At 34.4% G+C, this 24,821-nt stretch overlaps 1 protein-coding gene across 1 annotated transcript in view; it reads left to right on the plus strand.

Moving 5' to 3' along the window:
* LOC149409137 (guanylate cyclase soluble subunit beta-1-like) overlaps positions 1 to 24,821 on the plus strand; it is a 160,296-nt gene that overhangs the window by 75,723 nt on the left and 59,752 nt on the right. The window contains exons 4-5 of the mRNA XM_089650115.1: positions 23,790 to 23,863; positions 24,245 to 24,345. Of these exons, the coding sequence (XP_089506241.1) occupies positions 23,790 to 23,863; positions 24,245 to 24,345 (175 nt within the window). The remainder of the gene's footprint in view (positions 1 to 23,789; positions 23,864 to 24,244; positions 24,346 to 24,821) is intronic.

Here is a 24,821-nt window from a genome sequence, read left to right on the forward strand (position 1 = left end):
GGCTTTTTGCTTCGCGGTACACCGTGGCACATAGTTTGGCAGATACTGCTCTAGATGTATCTGAAGAGACCTTATATTTTGTGAACAGGAATTATTTAAAGTTAACGGTGTTGAGGCTTCTTCCTTCGCGGCACAACGTAGCACACAGTTTGGTAGACACTTCTCTAGATATATCCGAAGAGACCTTATATATTATGAACAGGAATTATTTAAAGTGAACAGTTTTGAGGGTTCTTCCTTCTCGGTACACCGTAGCACACAGTTTGGCAGACACTGCTCTAGATATATCCGAAGAGACCTTATATTTTATTTATTACTACGATGAAGACTAGAAAGACTATTTTTTTTAAATCATTTTCACATTATTTTCATGATTTTGAGATGTTTAATATTTACTAAACTCCTTTAAAATAAGACACACCCATTTTTTCAATTCCTACAATTAAATCGATTTTGATAAAAGAGTGTCAAAACTAGGGTGAAATCGAGAATAAAGTAAACAATTATATAAAACTTTAAAAAATATTATTTTGGTAAACTTAATATCTATGTACGTATATGTCTTATTAATGTAAAGAAGAATATCTGTGGCGGGTGAGGTGAATATGATTTTTATACAAATATACAATTTTATTCCGAGTTTGATGAAATTTTGCACACTTAACCTTCAAAATAATATGATGATTACTGTTTAAATCGAGAAGAAGAGTGTCCAGTGTCCATGGCGTGACTTGGTTTTTTATACAAATCTACAGTTATTTATTCCGAAAATGATTTTACACACTTCACTTTAAAAACACGAAGGTTATTGTCTATAAGAGATTTTGAAACACTTCACCTATCCTCCTTTACACATTACTTTAGAATACACGTTGTGTCCAAAAACTATAAGATCATAATATTTTAAAGCACGATAAATTAAATTGAAGTTTAGTTTAATCATTCTACTCAACATATTTTCTTCTACCGGCTTCAACTCCCGCTACGCCAAATGACTTCGACTCTATCATCTCCTATAAAGCAATAATTTATTCAAAATTCCATCGATAAATCTTACAAAGACATAGTACCTATCCATATAGCTGTTATTTTTACGAAGACATTTGACACATTGTGTACTTTCTTTGTGCCAACAATGTCAGTAGTTTACGCTTCGATCTGACGGCACTAGAGAAATACCCGACGATCTTTCCAAGAGATATTTCAAAGAACGTCGATGGTTAAAGTAACTATGTTGTTTTTAGTCTCGAGTCTGAAAGTACAAATATAAAAAAAATGAACGCCCTCTTACTGTTAAAGGCGGATTTGAACGTAAGGCTACATACTGTCACTATTGTTTTGTGTAGGCTGTGTTTTCTAAAGATCTTATATTTTTGTTTTTATCTATTTATCACAAAAAAATTAACCAGTTAAAAAATTACGAAATCAGATGTAAACAGTAATTTTGCTTTTAATTTGAACGTCAAGTGGGCAAAATTTCATCAAATGTTATCGAATTTCTACTTTAAGGGCTAGTAAACGAGGAAAGGCGTAGTTCTTCGAAATTTCTTATAGACTTTACTTTATTTCTTATACCTTTGTGTTTTCAAAGTCAAGTGTGCAAAATTTCATCATTTTCGGAAAAAAAACTGTAGATTTGTATAAAAAACAAAGCCACGCCATGGACACTCTCTTTATATACTAAAAAGAAAATATACTAGCTGGCCCCGGCATTGTCAGGGTTATGCGCATAATTTTTCGAAAGCTGTAGATTTAGACATTAATCTTCATCTTGTTTTGAAGGTGCACATTCACCAATTGTCTTTATAAATGTTTATGTTACAGGTAATTTTGCACAAACACGGCGCTATACAAATCATCGAAATATTATTATTATTTAATAATCTTTTTTTAACATTGTAATCCAAAGAAAAAAGACGAACAAAAAAATGTTTTCATTTTAGTTAGTATATAATATTTTACCCTCTTAGTTTTGAACAATGGCGTTTTTATGAAGAAATTAAAACATGAATTCAAAACTGCTTCTATTCATAATGTTTATTTTACCCCCTTGCTAATTAATGGGAGTGTAGATTTAGATTTAGCGCAGCTGAGAAACAACAATGTCCCCTGCATTAATGGTTATCAGTTTATTTATTTATTGATTGGACAATTTGTATAGCGCCGCTTTTGTGAGATATCACCTCGGGGACGCTTTACAGTTGGTACAGGTATAAAAAATTAAATATTACAAAAATAAAGTGAAGTAAGTAGGGCTTAACTTATTAAGTAAAATGAAGTACAGGAACAGGTGACATGAAGATAGAAGATGGAGACTCAGCAGCAAGAATCCTAGGTGGTGAAGAAACTGGACCAGCTGCTGCAGCGAGAGAGTCTACCGTGTCCACCAAAAGTGCCAGCACGAAGCATCCATCCAGGTATGTTTCTGCTGTTAATAAAGAGCTGACACAATATCCTCACATATATAATAGACCTTCGCAGCACCGCAGTGATATTCGACGAGGATAGAAGATGGAGATCGGCGAGTCCTCATTAATCTCCATATAATCCTGTTCCTTGTGATTGTTGAAGTGGTGCATTCTGCCCGCAATAAAAAGCGACGGTCGGGATAATAAATTACTCTGGGCGTAGCAAAACACTTGCAAGGGCCTTCGGAGTTTGCGAGAATTCCGCTGAAAATATTTGGGGTGCATTTACCGATCGACGTTCGTTCATCGCGAGCAAATATCAAATATTTTTGAGCAAATTTTCGGAATATTCATTTTTAACACACTTTAAAGTTCTAATCACTGGTTGTTGTGTTTATTTAAAATGTTGATTTTAAAAATAATTTCAAAAGGATGTTGCCAGAATTCCCTTGAAAATACTAAAAAAACACAGAGTGGTTAAAGGACGCGTTGGACGACGCGTTCGGCTGCCACGAAGGTGCAAATTCGACCATTGTGTAGGGTTTCAAAAAAGTTTATTAGTGATGCTCTAAATCTTTCATTTTATTGTTTACACTTTACAAAAAATAAGTATAATGTACTCGTATTGGTTACCATAAAACAAGCAGTTGCCTAATATGGTGATTCAATGTGAAAATGCTTTGTAAATGTCAATTAAATACCATATATTTAATTTCGTTGAGTTTATTATGATATGATATTTCCATTTTCTATTTCAGATTTTCCTGTGTTTTGTATACAGCTTTTTTATCCAAAATCACAACATAACAACTTATTGTTATGTTATTTTTTAGTAAGAGTGAGATTTTGTTGTAGATTTTAATACTTACCATGAGTAAAACAAAATTGTTTTGCTATTCTTTGTTGCTTGTTGGATATGTTTTTGTCCTTGAGATCTAGTGCTCATATATGGTGTTTTGTATTTTGTTATGAATAAGTATTCGTCACAATGTTATGTTTCAACATGTTCACCACTATGTTATGATACTTACTTAGCCCATAGTTGTGTTAATAGGCTGTTATTGTGTTTGGTTTTTTAAGTACATTATTGACTGTTATGTTGAATGAAAGGAGGGTGGCCAAGTTTGACTTTGTTGGTCTTAGAAATACCAAACGCGCCAGAGTTCCAAAGAACTCGCCAAATCGACCATCCGCCGGTAGAGCATAATTCTCCATTCAGGGCGGGGAAAATATATCCCAACTACATGATGTTTGAAAGGAAGTTGCAAGATTACAGAATGAAAATAATTTGGTTAAACTTTGGACTGGCCGTAACAAGTTATATTTAATAAATTTCACAGAGAAATACAAAAAGGTGAATACTTACCCCCATCGACCAGAACGTAGAATATATCTACCCTGTCTAAAATAATATGAACGTACGTAGTTATGAGGAACGAACACTGAGTGCCGCGAATGGCGGAGTAGATGAATCAGCCAAGTAGCTAGAGGACGGCAGCATCAGGAGGTGGCTAGCCAACGGCCCAGTGTGGTCCAGCCAGGAGGAGTAGACGACATCAGGATGTGGCTGGCCAACGGCCCAGTGTGGCCCAGCCAAGAGAAGTAGACGACAGCATCAAGATGTGGCTGGCCAACGGCCCAGTGTGGTCCAGCCAAGAGGAGTAGACGGCAGCTTCAGGATGTGGCTGGCCAACGGCCCAGTGTGGCCCAGCCAAGAGGAGTAGACGGCAGCTTCAGGATGTGGCTGGCCAATGGCCCAGTGTGGTCCAGCCAAGAGGAGTAGACGGCAGCTTCAGGATGTGGCTGGCCAACGGCCCAGTGTGGTCCAGCCAAGAGGAGTAGACGGCAGCTTCAGGATGTGGCTGGCCAACGGCCCAGTGTGGTCCAGCCAAGAGGAGTAGACGACAGTGTGGTCCAGCCAAGAGGAGTAGACGACAGTGTGGTCCAGCCAAGTGCCGGTTTCACGGTTAATCCGTAAGTTGCCCTTCCACGAGGCAAGGTGGAACTTAATAATGCTCCGAATCAAAATGCACACGGCGAAAACAGTCTATCGGCAGAAATAATCACCGATCGCTTGGATAAACTCTGATTACCCCCATGGCCACACATGGTGAAATACGTTTTCATTGTCCACGCCACCCGGGGCGAATTCCACTCGCGGGAAATATTACTAAACTTCTTATCTTGAAGCACAAACTGAACATTTCGGTATTAATCACAAATTCATGAAATATCTTTCGATCAGATCCTCAGACCAACAGAAATAATAATTGACCCCCGACCGGACACCCTGTCTCTACTCTGTCCGGCCGGGAAGTGAAGCCATCTTGAATTTTTTGTCACTTCCTGTTAATGTTTCTTGTTGCCAGTGCATAAACAATAGACAAGATAAATCACAGATTTGACAGGTTCTTACTTAGTGTAATAATCGTATGTTATTTTCATAACAATTTATAAATTATAAAAGTATTATTCTAGAATAGACTTGTTTGGTTGACAGGATGTTTAGATTGTTGGAGATTTTGTTAGTGCTTTATCTTACAGGGACTTGCAGTACAATTTGCCTGGTGTTTTTTTGGGATATTATCTTGTTGCTTGTTTATGGTTTCTTACGTTTTTTGAGGATATATGTCGGTTTTATAATCTCCATACTCAAATGAATCATTTTGGGTACTAAGCACTGCTAGCAGATGTCCTCGAAGTTGAAATAGAGAATATTTTACAGCTAAATTCATGAGGCCGGGTAACATTAGAGCGTAGGTACAGTACAGTTTAACCAGGCGACATCGAAAGTTGTTGCTGATAAGTATGAGTCTCATTGCTGAGTTTGGCAGCCACCTCTTATCTGGAGCCCCAAAAATCCGTAAAAGAACTCTATACTGGCCAGATAATGAGGTGGATTTCAATATTTAAAGTCCAATCTGCTTCCAGCCGTCTGAAGCGGGGATGAAGAGGGGATATGTATAGGAAGGAGGAAGGTGGAAAAGTATATGGTTTTTCAGATCTAGTTCACGAACATGGCTAAAACCATTTCAAGCAACGTTATATTATTAGCAACAAGGAGATACAATAAACTTTACTTCTGCATGTTTGAATTTGAACTCACAATCTCTGAATTCACGGGATTTGGAATCGTAAGACTGAAGGACGTCATGAGGAATATTTCAATACAATGTTCTCCGTTCATTGATTCTCTCCGCTCAGGTTGTGATGTTTTGAATATCCACATAAATAAACGATAAATAATAAACGAACGTGCTCTAAAAATTTGTTGTCTAGACTAGCAACATGGGATAGATTACAGGCCTTAAATAAACACATTCCCACAGGAAGGGATAAAATACGGGCAGTCGAGTCTTGAACTTGGGTACGTCGACAGCTCCGAGAAATCAATACAAATCAGAAGTGTTGTGTGAAATTACAGTTAATTAGTGAATTCAGATGGTGTTAGAAAGTACTGTGGAATATTGAATTAAAGTGAAATATTATTGAACCGGTGTTTGTGTGAAGTGAAAGTAGTTGGACTCAGTGAGAATACAATTAATAATAATGACAATAATAATAATTGGATAATTTGTAGAGCGCCGTTTTGTGAAAAATCACCCCAGGGGCGCTAAGGGTTGGGCGATCGCGATTATAATATAAAATGTGTTAAATTAAACGTGATTTCGTAAATGTGTAGTTCAAACTAAATTACTTGTCTTAAAAACATGAAAATAATAATAATAATGATTGCGTTTTAAAACAGAGTGAACGTATATAAAGGCAGCAAGTTTTTAATCGGTCTAGGGAGGAATTGATTTGGCGAGATCTATCCACGGAGACCGAAAACCAGAGGATCAAACAAATTATAAACTCGGGTTCGAATCCCAACAGAGATTAGGGAGGTACAATTGTATTTACAGAATTATTTAATTACCCTTTTATAGGCGTAGGGAGGGGACCAACCTTGAACAAGTTGCAAGGATTTCGCTGAAATGAGGAAAGAAGCCGATAGGGAGGAGATCGAAAATTAAAGTGATTTAGCTATATAGTGTAACCAGGTAAGCTTCACGCTGAGAATGAGAGATGACTAACTGGGTGAGTTTTTTTTATATTATTTATTAAATTTCAGAGGACCCTTTTAAAAGACGGATACAACCGAGGTACAGGAACTAAGTTTACGACACCTGCCGCCCAAATAATGTTATCATTAAAAGGGATGTGCTAGGCGAACTGTCAATCAGCTGTGAGCGAGAGACGAGTCAACGACCTTTTCATATGTAGGCCGATAACTTTTGTTTTAGGGGAACGCCTTGGACCGAGGGTCATAATATCGAGAATTTACCTACCTGCCGATCTTTTATTCTTTCAAAACATTACGAATCAAATCATGACGTTGTCCCTGCGGTAGGTATTGAATCGCCGACGAAACATAAAATACCTATTACAAATTAGGCCAACCAATATAAATTTGCAGTATAAAAATACCTATCTACAGGGTACCTACCACAACACTGGCATACAATTGAAACAGCGAACACTATGAGGCCGAGAGGCGCGGTGTACAGTCAGTCAAAGGGGAAGTTTTGCTAGCGTATGACCGCCCGAATAGAAAGCGATCGGATGCAACCAGATAGAACAAAATGAATACTTTTCTTCTGTTATTTGACTTTCTAATTTAATACTTTTCATCTATTGTTTGACTTTCTAAGTTACGAATTGGGATGCACAAAAACAAATCTAGAGTCAAAAGAGGGAGATGGTAATCTCCGAAATAAAACTACCAACCGAACAACTTTTCTCAACAGGTACCTTTTGAGAGGTAGGCAGCCTCTTTAAATTAAATGCAAAAATCAAACCAATTATCCGTTTATACCTACTTGAGAGGATAGGTATTCAGTAGAAGTTACCCATACCTAATACACGAGGATGCTAGTAACCTCATAAAATAATTACTAGAACCGAATATTAAAATACAGACAGTCCTCATCCTAAATTTGGCATTTCGAGTAGACCTTACATATATCTCACATGATAATTGGCTGAATGGGTAGGCACACAACCTATCGCTAAAAAGCAGGCTAAATGTCGACAAGATCGTCGTGTGTTATCTATGTTATTGACCTAGAAAGGGATGTAAATCCCCGACGACGAGGGAGTTACAACGTTTTCTAGAGGTGGCACGTAACTTAGGACCTTACGTGTCACATTTTCGCGACTAGATTCGTGACAAGGGATGTCATGGTTTTCCCCTTCTACACTCAGTAAAGTAGATTTTCCTGGAGGTGTATGAGGTTGGGGCAATTCTGAAATTGGTGATGAGACCTGGTTTTCTTTATTCTGGCGTGACGGTTGCCGATTTGGAATAAGGGGAGACCCGGCCGGTTGTGATATCCAGACACGCAGATATCGATCGCCTTGTTCAAATTATCATCCATCGGTTTTGTTTGGTAAAGAGGAGGAGCCAATCTTAACTTGAAAAAATTTCATTTCCTTTCCTCTCCTTCCCCTCCCAAAATATATACATGGATGGCGCCGACAACTAACACCATAAATTTATCGTATGTATATCACATATATAAAATCTAACACTTTATTATATTCACATTACCCTACGATAGATAGAATCGCGTAGCTAGTTGGGGGAGCAGGCGACTTAGAAGATAAGGTTTATAAAATGGCTTTAAAACACTGCGGTAATGGATTCAACTCACTCTATCTCAAAAGAACCAAGGGATACCACACATATATATATAACTAGGTTTCTAAACCGAGAAACAAAAAACCAACACAACGTTCGGTGAAGCCTTTTTATACTGAACCGTTACGTGAAATGAGTACGTTCAAGGTCGTACGTCACGTAGACAAACTAGGATGTACACACTTGAAGGGGTGTGTAATAAAGAGATAGGCAAGGGCTTGAAAGACGGCAGGGAGGACCTTCCTACCCTGGATATATACATAACCAAAGCCTTATGGAAAAGTTACCTATGGGACTTAAAGAAAATTTATCGTAGAAAGAAGAGAAGGAAAAAGTTTGAAGTAGAAAGGGTAGATCATTACAAGGTGCATAGCCGTGAGACAAGGCAAACACAAACCAACCCAATATTTTTCAGAAATCGTTCACGAGCTTGATAGTTAAGCTACGGAAATACGGACTTATCGGCTTTCATGTTTCCTCCTTAATACAACATCAATATTTGTGCAAGAACCTGGTTCGCACCTTACTTTCCTTAAAGATTTTCAACACAGCATCCCCAAAGGAGACATAGGCTTGTGAGAAAAATCTGAACATCTTGGGTAAATTTAATGTTAAAAATCCACACGAATGTCAAAAGATTTTCATAAAATATATGTATTTTTTTTTGTACAACAGATTGTTAATCCAATTACAGTACTATCTTCTCATTTTGACACTCTTAACAACTGGGAAAATAATTATACAAAAAATTGTTAAGGCTATTAAGAAATTAAATACATCTACTGTTTTTGAAATTTCATTCAACAGCGCCATTATTCGTGTCATGCTATGTTGTGCTAGTATCTCTTCCGCCATGTGGTATCTTGAACAAGTCATGGCTAAAGTTTTCGTTCACATATAAGCCATATCGTCTCAAGAGGAATGGGCTATCAATGGAGTTATGAATTATATTAAAACTAAGTATAGCAAGATTTGCATAACGTCTAGTTTCTAAGCTTAATCTATTTGTTGCCTCAAGTAAGTCTATTTGATGCACAAACCTCGGATAAGTTCCATGCATCCGCATATAGACCGACTAAGAATTTTTTTCTTGATTTGTTCCAGATTATTTACATATTCAACAGCTAGGAAACAAATACTACGATGTTGTTGATATATTTAGTACATCAATTTCAATATATAAGCACACCTTATTGAAGTTTTTTTCATCAGATAGTGGAATATTTTAACGAAGGTATTGAATTTGACTAATACAATAATTTTGTCGACAAAGGAAAAATAAATATTTTGAATTTTTTATGTTTTGTGCCTGTTTATTTATTTTGCCTTTCTATTTATTTTTGTGCAATTGTTTTAAATAGTCGTTTCCTGCACTATTTTCGGGTACAATTTCATAAATATTTTTTAAATATATGTATGTGTATGTAGAGTGGTATGTACTACCAGTATGTAGAGTGGAAGATATTACCAGTATCGCCCTGGTGTAAGACCACCATTCAGAATTGAAACGTTGCTCCAAATGGCTTTAGCCGTGTTTAGTGACTAGATCTGAATAGCCAGGTACTTCCCCACCTTCCTCTTTCCCTTCCCTACTTACCTTCAGCCTCACAACATCCCCCAATTGGGGATGTCATAGTCTCACTGGCTCCAGACGGGAGCAGTTGGGACTCTTGTGAGGTATTTACAATAAAAAAAATTAAAATAAAATTTTAAAGCCTTAATAGGCGTGAAATAAATAAATAAATAAATATTTCGTTTAGTGCGGAATTCACACACCCCTAGCATACTCTAGCTTTTGTAAAGCCGTCAAACATGGCGATTGTACGGGACGTGTTTGCTTGCACAGGAAAAGGCTGTAAATAATAAGCATCGGCACACGTCAGTCCTCAACCTGGATAATGATTTAAGTAAAACACCATGAGGTGTTCTATCCAAACCATTATAAAAGAAAAACGATTCAAATCAAAATTTACATTTTAATTACAAGTATTGTACTGGTATACAGAACGTACAAAGGGATGTACCTTAAAGGTACTTCCTATTTTTTACAGCCAACCCAATTCACAAGAAATAGTTATATGTATTTCAATACAACTGGGATTTAAAACACAGATTAAAAACTGAGACAATCGGAATTTTTTAAGCGATAATTTTAGATTGGAGCACATCGTGCATCATTGCGCCATACGATACAGAAACATTGCGTAGGCGACTACTGGAGCAATGGCCAGTTCAATTGGTAGCCAGCTGGAATTGGCCGGCCTCTAGGTTGTCAGCATCAATAGCTAATTCAGTCGGTATCCAGGAGGAATTCATCAGCCTTTAGGTTGTCAGCATCAATGCAGCAAGGTTTGGCCAGCCTCTAGGTGACCAGCAGTGGGCAGTTCAGGCGGTAGACAGTAGGTATTCTCAGCCTTTAGGTTGTCAGCATCAATGCAGCAAGGTTTGGCCAGCCTCTAGGTGACCAGCAGTGGGCAGTTCAGGCGGTAGACAGCAGGTATTCTCAGCCTTTAGGTTGTCAGCATCAATGCAGCAAGGTTTGGCCAGCCTCTAGGTGACCAGCAGTGGGCAGTTCAGGCGGTAGACAGCAGGTATTCTCAGCCTTTAGGTTGTCAGCATCAATGCAGCAAGGTTTGGCCAGCCTCTAGGTGATCAGCAGTGGGCAGTTCAGTCGGTAGATAGCAGGTATTCTCAGCCTTTAGGTTGTCAGCATCAATAAAGCAAGGTTTGGCCAGCCTCTAGGTGATCAGCGGCAGTGGGCAGTTCAGTCACAGGAATTCAGCGGCGGCATGGTCATTTGATTATAAGAGCCGGCACAAGAGACGGCCCATTATTGTAATGATGACAGATGCGTCTGGCTCAGCTGATAGAGTGCCGGCCGTAAACAGCTCGTTGCAAATAGTTATAATTTTTTAAATGATTATGCCGTGATGGAGGAACAGACGCGACTACAGATTTCAGTTGACACTCAGGAATTTATAATTTTTTAAATTATAATTAACAGATCGCATTTTAACTGGAAGTGTTCCGTCCACTCGTGATTTTTAAACTTGAATGAGCCAATATTGTGTTTTAGTTGCTATTTATAATTTCTCTTACAAGTTCTTGTGACGTGAATATCATCACCACAACTTGTTTATTGTTCTTGTACTTGTTACTTAGTGTTTTTAAGTGCGAATAATATTTCGCCCGGCGACTGGTTTTGTCGATATTTTAATTTCGTTTCAAAAAATGGGGTTATCGAACTGTTTCATGTTAGATTCAGTATTTTTGCCGCTTGGTAACAGATTGATATATTTTTCAACTGTTAAATATTATGATTTGGAAAAAGGGGTCATCAAACTTGCAGGTGTTCAACTTTAGCCGCAATTAAAATTAAATGCAATAACATAATTGTTCATGTTCGATACAGCGATCATTACGTCTGGGTCATTAAACTGTTTCCATGTTCTGATAATAAATCCCAGGAGTTTGTTGCAAGCTTGAGTGAGCCTTATCATGTGGTCCGAGAACATAAGTTTAGGATCAAAGACGACACAGAGATATTTGACCTTTAATACTGTTCTCAAAAACTATGAGCTACTGGAAACGAGTGTAGGTAATTTTTACTCATACCATTCTGATACGGTATCAATGTCAGAATCTATGTTTACTAATAAGAGTAGAGGCGGGTAAATACAGTTTGTTGGTAAAAACCGATCATCCCATTATTTGCGAAATTGAGGATTTTAATTTATTATGAAGTATTATGAACACATTAACATACTGTTTGAGCTTAACTTTACCTATATTCACTCGAGCAACCACATAGAGAGAATCTGTGCGCTGTGAACCAACTTTGAAAACTCCTAGAGCCGTTAATTATCAAATAGTTATAACAAGATGTTAAATAATGAGAGGTTTAAAACTATACTTGAACGTTTAAAGCAAGTTGTAAAAAATTATCCCGAAAAGAATGATAAAAAATTATCAGGCTGAAATTTGTATTTGAAAACGAATAATAAAATATTTTCAAAATAAGCAAGAGTAGCAGTTAGCAGTCCATTATGGAGTTTTGTGTCCGCTCCTAACGTTTGGCAATTAAGCTTTACTATGACAATGGAATATCGAGTTTGGACTAAATGCATTAGAAATCAATAAACCTAAGAGGTATGCAAGAAAAATGAATGTTTACCGTTTGTGACAGTGTTAAAGACTTCGAAAAATATACATGGCCAATCAATGTGAGAGTACCTAATTTGCAAGGTAACCCAATTATTTATTTTTTTTGTGTTTAATTCGTAGACGACTTAAATTCAAACATCGGAAATTTGATTAAGATTTTATATAAAAAAGGTAACTTAATTTTATTTTGTGATAAAAGTATAACTTTTAAGAATTTGATTGATTTCAAAATATCACCTGATAGCATATTGTTTCAGTCAAAAAACTTATGATTGTGAACATGCAGGTATACCCATATATTAAATATATTTTTTATGCCTATAATGTATTTGTTTAGTCAATTTATTTTAAATTATTAATCTCGGTTGTGGTTGTTGTTTTTATTAATTATTAGTCTGTTTGACTCTGGTTCATTAAACTCGGATATTTTTTATTTCTCCTTAAATTTTACTACCACATAATTATATTGATTTACAATATATATTACATGCACCCTCCTGAAAGAGAAGACGTTTGTACTCAAGAAAGAAGAACTTATATATTACAACTACTTGTGTGAAGTTATGAAGATTTAAAATGAGAGTTTAAAAGTTAATTTAAAATTCATAAAGTGAGTTTTAAAGTGAACGGTTACATAGTGAAGTTAAGTGAAAAGTTAGACATGCATATTAGTTAGACATCTATACTAAGTTATAAACTGAAAATTTTTGGAGTGAAGTTCTAAAGTGATCATTTTCAAAGTGAAGTTAAAGTGAAAAGTTACAAAGCGATAAAGTGCCTTAATATTTTTTTAAATCTTTTGTTAACTAACTAACTAACCATCACGCCGTTTCCCCGCAGGGGTAGGCAGAGAGGACGGACCGCCAAACAACTCGGTCTTGGCACACACTCCTTGCCTCATTCACATTCATACATCGTCTCATACATACTCTTCTATTATTCTGACTCTTGACATGGCCCGACTCGAGTATCTGATTCACTTGATCGTGCCATGTCTTCCTCGGGCGTCCCCGACTTCTGCTACCATTCACATTTGCATCATATATCCTTCTTACACTCCTATCTTCGCTCATTCGCTCTACATGCCCAAACCATCTAAGCGTCCCTTTCTTAATCTTACTCATTACGCTTACATCAGCCTTGCACTCTTTGCGGATCTCCACATTCCTCACACGATCAAACATGGTTTTACCACACATACGCCTCAGGGATCTCATTTCAACAGCATTTAATCTACTTTCATCCTTTCTTTGCCAGTTCCATGCCTCACTTCCATACATCAAGGTAGGTACCAGCACTCCGTTGTGGACTGCTAACTTCGCTTCTTTGGACAATCTTTTGTTAGCGCCTACGGCGTTCAGTCCTCCATTAACGGAATTACCTGCATTTACCCTTCTTTCAATATCTCTGTCAGCCTTCCCATCTCTCGTAAACATACTTCCTAAATACATAAACTCATCCACCTGCTCCAAGTATTCCAGTTAATATCTTTATCTTTTGTTAATTGATAATTTTACGTTTACAATAATTTGATGTTTCCTCGGTCATCAAATTAGGCAGAATTAATATTAAGAAAAAAAACAGCTATTAATTCTCTGTTCGAGAGAGAGAATTTCTGTTTTTTTTTAATCTCTAAATAGCATAATGTTTTTTTAATTAGACTTACTTAATTAGATTAACTAAAGATTAAAAAAACAGAAATTTTCTCTCTCGAAGAGAGAATTTGTTGCTGTTTTTTGTGCTTAGTTTAGAATAAATAATCGCACAAAAACAGCTATTGATTCTCTGTTCGAGAGAGATAATTTCTGTTTTTTAATCTTTAATTAATCTCTAAATACGCATACATTGAAAACTCTTGATAACTCTGGCAAAGCCTTATAATATACATCAAAATAATGAACCATTTAATAGTATATATTTAAAAGGTCTACAGTAAAGTCCACGATACTATATATATATTTCCTATGGATAATCGCAACAAAACGCCACGTACACGTCAGCTAAGTCATAAATTTATTATTAATAAAATAGTACAAAACAAACTCGCTATCCGTGTCTGTCTGTTTGTGTGCTTAGTTCCTCCAAACTAAGCAACGGATTTCGATAAAGTTTCCTCTATCATTTATAGATTTTATTCCGGAGGGTTTACTTAACTTTAAAACATGCATATTATATTTATATAAAGTAGAGAAATGTCGAGGTTTCGTTAAAATAATTTCGAGCGCTTAACTCTGGCTAAACCTTATGAGATACATCAAAATAATTTACTTCGGAATAGTATATCTTAAAAAGGCCTGCAGAAAAGTCCGTAAGGATATATGTCTATCTCCTAAGGATAACTCCCAGTAACGTCGGGCATACGTCAGCTAGTGTAAAATTAGTTTAACAGTTGTAAGAAAAATTTGTGCAAACTTCGGTCAAAAATTCTAAAAGACTTTCTAAAATTAATGCAGACTTTTATTGCTTAAAGTTAGATTAGTGGTCCGCATTAACATTGCAATCTCTGTATATTTTTCTAAGCTAATCGCTTGGCTTTTTATTAGTAGTCCTTTCCGGGTGTCATGAGTCAAGGGGTCCGTTTCCGCCATTTCCGCGTCTCACGCCATTTCCGCTTCCGGTGCCTTCCGCACGTAATGTTGAGCTTAATAATGAATAACTATAATATGTTAGCTACGGAATATTGCGGTCAGGGGGGAAAAACCACTAAAACGTTAAGGAGAATTATTTAGGGTAGGTCCAAGTTAATTATTTTAATACAAGGCACGAACTTAATACAAGGAGAAATGATACAACAAATGATTTTTTTTTAGTTACAGCTATGACAAAAATAGGGCACAAAAAACAATAAAGATAATGTCAAGTCAAGACAGGGACCTGCCACATTCATACAATGATCATATTATTTTTTTTTTTTTCATGTTCTCCATAAAACGGTTATACACCAATATATCATGGAGAAGATTACAAATTAAAAAGTTTACAGAGGCAGTTTTACTATTATGTGACATGTGTTAAAAGATAGTTACTGAATTGTCTGTAGGTGTCATTGAAAATGTCGATGGCTAATGCAGAATCGTTAAGCAGTTGAGTCGCTCTGTTTATTGGCGCGTTCTGATAGACAGAAGTCCTCGCTTTCGGAGGATATAGGAGTGCATGGGATCTCCCTCGAGTATAATTGTTAGGGACATAAAAGTTAACCTCTTTCAACATAGGCGGATTGTGTATTGTACCAGAGATTAACTTAAAAAAGTGTTTGAATAAAAATATTTTTCTGCGGCCTTCCAATGTATTGAAATCGAGCATTCCTGTTAAGAACAAGCATGGATACAGGAATGGATAGTATGTATATTCCCTCATATACAGGTAACGCATAAACCTTTTTTGTACTTTTTCTATTTCTAAGATATGGTTTTGTTCAGAGAGGGCCTAAATAATTTATTTATTTATTTATTTATTAACGGATATCGTCCAAATTTCAAAATAATAACACGAATAAAGTAAAATGAAAAATACAGAAGTAGACAAAGGTACATGAAAGCAAAGACATATGGTAAGATATAATTTCAGAAAATATAGTGACAAGTCAAGACTACGCCGTGAGTCAGGACCACAGGACACTTATAATATTCCGTCACTTGTTTAGCGACTGGCAAAAATCATTTAGACTTATCCCAAAAAAGTTAAGGTTTTGACTTGAGTTGACCAGTCTACATATTCTGGACAATGGTGAATAATATCCATAATTTGTCGAATGATGGTTCAGGCAGAGCAGTTCATTATTTCTGTGTCTTTGCGAGGGGATATTGAAGAAAATAAGTTGCAGTAGAGTAGGTGAATCAATAATACCATTTATAATTTTGAAGAAGCAAATGAGGTCATTTCTTTCCCGACGGACTTCCAAAGGAGAGAGGTTTAGAGTTAGTATTGTAAATAATGGAGCTGTATTGCTAAAATCTCAATTTTAAAGGTATCTCTACGGATTTAAGTTAATTACATTTAAGAATTATAAAAACAGGACCTTATCATTAAAATATTTTATGTAAAACGGTTTGAAAATTTTATAAAATATACATAAATACTATAAAATTAGCGGAGATTTGTGTAATAATTTCATCAGAAATATTTCAAATAATCTCCATGGAATGATCGATTTTCTAGGCCTGCTAGGGCAATTTCAACCGTAGGAGCGTCCACTGCGCTAGGCCGCGCGCTTTATATTGTTTTTACACGACTCAATTACTTATTTCGTTAAGATTCCTACTTTATTTTAGAGATTTCATAGGGCAAATACAACCGTAGGTCTGTCAAATAAACCTGGCCCGCGTGTTGCATATTTTTGTGCATGACTGCTTAACTTACGTCGTAAAAAATTTAGCTTTATTTTAGGGTATTGTCTCGGCTTAAGACTAACTTAAGCACCAAAAAAGTCCGTCTTGAGTTGACAAGTCTGGCCATTCTGGACATTGGTGAATGGTACTCACAGATTATAAAGTGTTGATTGAGGAAAACCAATTCATTATTATTTGATATTGAAAAGGATTAGTTCCAACAAAGTAGGTAAGTCAATCATACTGTTAATACTTTTGTATGCAGATCAGTTCCAATAAAGTAGGTAAGTCAATCACACTGTTAATACTTCTGTATGCATATCAGTTCCAACAAAGTAGGTAAGTCAATCACACTGTTAATACTTCTGTATGCATATCAGTTCCAACAAAGTAGGTAAGTCAATCACACTGTTAATACTTCTGTATGCATATCAGTTCCAACAAAGTAGGTAAGTCAATCACACTGTTAATACTTCTGTATGCATATCAGTTCCAACAAAGTAGGTAAGTCAATCACACTGTTAATACTTCTGTATGCATATCAGTTCCAACAAAGTAGGTAAGTCAATCACACTGTTAATACTTCTGTATGCATATCAGTTCCAACAAAGTAGGTAAGTCAATCACACTGTTAATACTTCTGTATGCATATCAGTTCCAACAAAGTAGGTAAGTCAATCACACTGTTAATACTTCTGTATGCATATCAGTTCCAACAAAGTAGGTAAGTCAATCACACTGTTAATACTTCTGTATGCAGATCAGTTCCAACAAAGTAGGTAAGTCAATCACACTGTTAATACTTCTGTATGCAGATCAGTTCCAACAAAGTAGGTAAGTCAATCACACTGTTAATACTTCTGTATGCAGATCAGTTCCAACAAAGTAGGTAAGTCAATCACACTATTAATACTTCTGTATGCAGATCAGTTCCAACAAAGTAGGTAAGTCAATCACACTGTTAATACTTCTGTATGCATATCAGTTCCAACAAAGTAGGTAAGTCAATCACACTGTTAATACTTCTGTATGCAGATCAGTTGCAACAAAGTAGGTAAGTCAATCACACTGTTAATACTTCTGTATGCAGATCAGTTGCAAAAAAGTAGGTAAGTCAATCACACTGTTAATACTTCTGTATGCAGATCAGTTGCAACAAAGTAGGTAAGTCAATCACACTGTTAATACTTCTGTATGCAGATCAGTTGCAACAAAGTAGGTAAGTCAATCATACTGTTAATAATTTTGTATGCAGATGAGATCAAAGTCTTTCCTAAGATTTTCTAAAGAAAAAAGTTTTTTTTTCTTCAAGTTCATTGTATTTTAATAAACATAAAAGTAAGTATTGTTTGAAATAATGTTGTACCTACTACCAGTTTGGCTACTCTTAGTATAGCCCTGGTGAAAGACCGTCATTCAGAATCGAAACATTGAGTGTTGATTAAAATGTCTTTATTCATGTTTTGTGAATAGATCTCAGAGCCAGGTATATCTCCAACTCCTCTTCCTCGTCTCCCATCCCCACTCCTTCAGCTTCACGACATTCTCTATTAATTGGGGATGTCTTAGTCCCACTGGCTTCGAGCAGGTGTGACTCTTGGATTCTTGAATTAGCTGTATACGTAACCCACAAATATAAGTAATTAAAACCAGGCATACAAGGCTTTGGTTAATTTCACCTGACGAGGAAAACCCACTGAGCTATAAATACGTTCAACTAATAATTATTATTCACGAATGCATTTTGCCGAGAATGTGAAATTACTGCCATCTATCTGTTCACGACCAAAATATAAACGCACCCCCATTAAAGTATTTCCACCACATCAAAAAGAAATTTTCTTTGTCGAAACGTAAAGTAAAGTTAAACAAAATTGAATATCCTCTTATTACTAGAATGTATTTGCTACCATCCCTTGCTTGTGGTGTTGTAGACCAGACAAGCTTATGAGAGAAGTAATCAATTCGCAACTATGTGAAATATACACCTCTCCCTCATATTCAAAGGTATCTAATTGATAATGCGGTTCGGGTGGTGGTCTCGCTCTTACTCATTTGGAAATGTATTCAGAAAGTAGGTCAAATGTAAGGCTTCTTTTTGAGGCTGATTTCAAACAGACGAAGTTATTTAAAAATGTGATGAACGTCCATGTTCAATCACAGCAGGATTCAATGAAAATTATCTGCAAATTGTTATTTCGGTAAAACCCTCAAGTTCACTTTCAATGTGGCCAAGATTGTTATTTTTTTCTGAGAAAAACTAATTTGTGATTCAATTGTGTTTTATCAATTTGTATTTAACCCCTCAGGCCTCTGGCATATTAATCGTTATATTTCTTAAAGACACTATCAGAAGGTCTGAGAATTGTGTATTTCCGTAGTGTAATAAAATCCAAATAAATTATATATTTCTAAACGTATCCGAAAACTAAAAATTTTTATCGAAAAATGAAAAAAAAAAAAAAAAAATTTTTCTTAAATAATCATAATTTTCCAAATAATACAATTTTAAATCCAAACATAAAAAGTTTTAAAAATGGCTCATCTTACGTTTTTTCATCTAAATCTGAACTAAATTTACGAATAACGAAAAAAATACACACTTCAATAGACAAATGTTTTATTAACATTACTGTCATCTCACTTTTTGTGGTTTTATATAAAAAATAAATTAAAAATAATTTGCGTTCAGAACCTTCGGATTCATAGATGTGCACATTTTAAATCTTCTGTAGTTAACTTTTTGATTTGAATATAATTTTTTTTTCTTTCTAACTCTGTTTTGATTTTATTTCTTAGTATGAGATTAAGTGAGATACTAACTAAAACTAGGTTAATAAAATAAGTAGAATGTGTTACCTATTACTTCACTCTACGTATTTTGTTAAACACAAATAAATAAAACACAATTGAAACACAGTTACCATTGTAAGTAGCATCAGCGGTCATTGATAATGTTGACCATCTTCGCCAATTTTCTACTTTATTTCACAGTGAGCTGATTTTGTAAAGTTAAAATAAAAGCATTGTAGTGAAATCATAAAACATCTTTCAAAATAATGGCTGATTAGAACAATAATGAAAATAAGAGAGCAAATTGACCATCACGTCAAATAATTACAGACAAAGAATAGACACAAAACTACCGTCTTTCCAAATGCTCCATGATATATCCACATTCGTACATTGCCTTATAATAATAATAATAATATATTGGACAATTTGTATAGCGCCGCTTGTGTGAGATATCACCTCAGGGGCGCATTACAGTTGATGTAGGTATTACAAAAAATATAAATATTACAAAAATAAAGTGAAGTTAAGTTAAGTAAAATGAAGTTCAGGAACAGGTGACATGAAGATAGAAGATGGAGACTCTGCACCAAGAATCCTAGGTGGTGAAGAAACTGGACCAGCTGCTGCAGCGATAGAGTCCACCAACAGTTCTAGCACGAGGTTCGTCACCCGTCCACGTATGTGTCTGCTGCTAATAAAGCGCTGACACCATATCCTCACATAGATATATACTGCGTCAACCAACAGTCTATATATACTGTTCTGTTGTAATGACTCAAGTGTTCAATTAGTTTCATCATACAAAATCTTTCCGCTTCGTTTCTAACTTTTTATTCCATTCTCATACACAACGAAATTAAGAAAGGGACCCTCAGATGGTTTCGGCATGTAGAGAAAATAAACAATGAAAGGAGTGCAAGGAGAATATATGACACACGTGTGAATGGTAGAAGAAGCCCGTTGAAGACATGGCACGATCAAGTGAATCAGATACTTGAGTTGAGCCATGTTAAAATAATAGAATAAAATGTATGAATGTGAATGAGGCAAAGAGTGTATACCAAGACCAAGTTGTATGGATGTCCGTTAACTCTGCATACCCCTGTGGAAAACGGCGTGATCGTTACTTAGTTAGTTATACATTGTTATAATATTTCCCTGATCCTTATCCCTCTCTTCATCGCATCTTCATTTTTGCATCTCATCTACGCTTCTCATATGTGCATCTCATCTTCGCATCTCATCGTCGCATCTCATCTTTGCGGCATCTTAATCATATCTTCTCATCGTATTTCTGTCGTATTTTAATCGCATCTTATGGCATCTTCATCTCATCTTTGTCGCATCTTCATCGCATCGTCATTGCATCTTCACATCGTATTTTCAACACATCTTAATTATATCCATGGCAACTTCATTTCATCTTTGTCGCTACTTCATCACATCTTCACTGCGTCTTCGCATCGCATCTTCATCGCATCTTATCAAATCTTTATCAAATATTCATTGCATCTTCCCATCGCATCTTCATCGTATATCTAAAATATTTCAAACTCATTAACTCTACCGATCTAATTTTAAAACCATTGAATAAGATTCAATCAGTTGTTAATGGAATCATTAGCTTCATTTGTTCTACGTACCTACGTCACAAAAGGTTCTGAAGTGTGTGATTAAATTAATATTATTTAAGCATAAAGTCATCTTAATTAATAAAGTCATCTTAATTTAAAAAGTTCATCTCAATTAATAATGTAATCTAAATTAATAAAGTCATCTTAATTTTTTAAAAGTCAATTAATAAAGTCATCTTAATTAAGAAAGTCGTTTTATTAAATGAAAATAATAATCTTTGTTAAGCCCCACTACTTTAACAAAAAATATCTATTTCTTTTCAAGATTCAATGTAGTGAAATCAAGACATACATAAGCTAAGAATAGAAAAATAATTATAGTCGAAGAATAATAATAATAAACAGTCGGAGAAGGTACTTAAGTTATTAAATATTGTTAAATAATTATATTTAATATATAAAATTGTTAAAAAACAATTATTGTAAATTAATATTATCACATCTTTTTTATGGCATAATGTCCATAACAAATACTTGCATAAATTAAAATGAAAACAGAATTTTGTTTAGTAAAAATGATGGCAAAATGTGAATTTACGACAATGTTATTTTCTTTGATTTTTTTTCATAGAATTAAATTTATTTTATTTTAATATAGATTTGATTCATATAATAAAAAAAATAATATATAAATCTTCAACACATGCAGAACTAAATAATAATGTCATTAAATTTGATAAATTTTTCTTTTAATTCATCTAAATTATTAAGTATTATTATTTAAATAACAAACATTTGAAAGCATTTCTTTAAATAATTTACTTTAAAAAATTAATGCAATTTTCGAAGTGATAGTTACTTTCTAACTACCCTACACGACGCTTTTCCTACCCAACTGCGCACCCCCACCGTCAGTCTGCGCCTAGCCGCCCTAGGGGAAGTAACCGTACTACGTTCACGTCCATAATCCGGTGTCTACGTGCCTAACGTTTATTTTGCTTTCACGTAAATAAAAATTACAACATAAACATACATTTTATAAACAAACAAGTGTCTAAAATAAAAATTACAATTTTTTTAATATTTTTTTAGGTTAATTCGTGTTTTTCTTGATTATAAACAAATTGTGTTTCATTCGGTTATAATTATTTTTTATTCGTTTCAGATCAGTTTTATACTAGAGTGGGTTTCTGAAAATCAGGAAATATGGTTTGTATTATTACTTTTTCGTTGAATTAATATGGCAATATTTTTCATTTAGAGCTAAATTTATAAAAAAATATTTTAAAAACGCAGATACACTATGCTTAACATAACATGTGATATCTAAATATACGTTTGCAATGTAGTATAGGGATGATATAGTACGTATTTATTTAGTTACGGAAAACAGAAGCTGTTTACATAATCAAATCAACAGCCATAAACAGAAAGTTAATCAGAAAGAACATATGTAATGCGAAGGAAAAATACAATATTTATTTATACTTAGTTTTTACCGACGATCTCTCTTACGTGAGAACAATCCACTTATAAAAACTCAATTAATATACAAATATGAAAAAATTTACTGAGACATTAGGTAAATATTTATAGATCTAAATAAAGATTAAAATATAAAACAAATTAAAATACAAAATTATAAAATTATATGAAAGACAAATTGTACAGAAAAGTAAGAGATATAAACAGAGACACAAGAGACACAAATAGATACGTAAATAATATATAATATAATCAGTGCAACATATTTTTAGCAATAACAGAAAAAAATTTCTGAATCCATAGAAATTAACGACAAAAATGTACTTCACACTCTATCTCATTACATAGTCGACACATTTAGGTCAGAGGGCTAAAATAGGCGATATTATTTTTTAATGTATTCAGGTGAAAAATGCTATGGCGTCCTAAACAATGGGAATTAGGAACATTTATTTCAATATTTAAGACGTAATGCAGTATCAAGTTGGCCGTGAATACTGAATATATGATAGAATTATTGAACTGATCTAGTAAAATATAATATTATTGAACTGATCTTGTAAAATATAGAATTATCGAACTGATAAATTAAAATATAGAATTATTGGATTTAGTAAAATATAGTATTATTGTATCTAGTAAAATATACAATTATTGAACTGATCTAGTAAAATATAGAATCATTGAACCGATATAGTAAAATATTGAGTTATTTAATCGTAGTCTTTTTAATAGACGAATTTAATAAAAAAATCGGATATGTATTGGTTGAAATGGTTGAAATAACATCAATAAATTTTATAATCATGTTATTTACCAAAATTATGAACTCTTTGTATTATTTAGGAGTGAACAGAAGAATGTATTTAAGTTTTTAACTTTAAAATTATTTTGAAATGTTAATTGGGTTTTATTATTTATTTAATCATTGAAGACAATATTAGCGATCTCTAAACGAAAATTTGAAACAGAAAAAACAAAAAAGATGCACTCGCTTCTTGGAATTGGACCCAGGGCCTTAGCCTTGCCAGGACCCTGCTCTACCACTAGGCTAATCCGTCCAAAATCTCATCTGTCATATTTAACGGTATCATTATTCCATTATGAACTAAAAAAAATATCTTCATTTTTTTATTGTTTGCTATCGCAATGTGTGATCGCAAGACTCTTCTCTAATTAAATGCAATCTATATTGTGTCTTGGGTAATTATATCCGTTTTTTTTAATTTAATGTGTGACATCTTTTGACTTTTTCTGGAAGTCTAGGATGAATATTATTTTCTTTTTTAACTTTTTTTAACATTAAAAAAATTACTTTTAAAATATTTATTTGGATATTCTTTTTTTTCAGTACGGCTTTGTGAACTACGCTCTTGAACTTCTGGTGGTGAAGACGTTTGGAGAAGAAACTTGGGAAGCAGTCAAGTAAATAAATTCAAAAAATATTTTTTCTAAGGCATTTGAAATATGTGTATATTTTTTAACATTAACTCCTCACAGGAGGTCCTGATATATTTTCCCTCGGGGCCTATGTCATCCTAACTTAGGTATGCTGTGGGGGGTCTTTTTATGGATATTTCATATGTCAGATGTGTTGTTTATCCAATAAATTTTTCCCAGGCGGTACCTATACCCTCCTTCTAAATTGATTATTCAATAATGTACCTAATAAAAAATTGATCCATTCCATTTTTGTTAATGAAAGCTTGACTTCATTATGAAGTAGCAATCGAGAGTAAGTTCCATCAATCATGAACCTAATAAAGAAATGGACTTATATGTATATTGTAATCTGTCACTCAACAGGAAGAAGGCTGATGTCCAAATTGGGGGACAATTTCTGGTGAGACAAATTTACGAGGATGAGATTACATACAACCTCATACATGCGGCAGTGGAATTACTCAGTAAGCTCAAACAATATAATGTTTTCCGTAAATATTACGTATATTTGTACGCTTTTTACAGATCATTTACTAGAGTTATAACACGACGGTGAACACAAGCTGTGGACAAAGAAACCACAAATAATACCAGGCAAAAAAATTCAACAATCTACACTTATTATTTTCATAACTTTGCTGAACAAACGACAGTTAACTTTACGTTATAATCTATTATTTAATTTAATGTTTTTCTTTTCTCTTCTATTTGTTTTTTATATACAAAATATGCATTTAGCACCATATAACAAAAAAAAAACAAAATCCAAAACTGAAATTTTGGTGTTTTGATGTCATATTTTATTATTTTTACAAAATATGTACGTAGGACTAACTTAGTTCTGGTTTGTTCTTTAAATTTGTTTATAATACAGCAACCACCAGATACCAATCTTTATGTATCGCTTATTTATTTATTATTAATATGTTTGGTAACCAAA

This window comes from Hesperophylax consimilis, unplaced genomic scaffold, assembly GCF_061612785.1.
Source record: "Hesperophylax consimilis isolate HC1 unplaced genomic scaffold, BYU_Hcon_1.0 scaffold_35, whole genome shotgun sequence".
Lineage (NCBI taxonomy): Eukaryota > Metazoa > Arthropoda > Insecta > Trichoptera > Limnephilidae > Hesperophylax > Hesperophylax consimilis.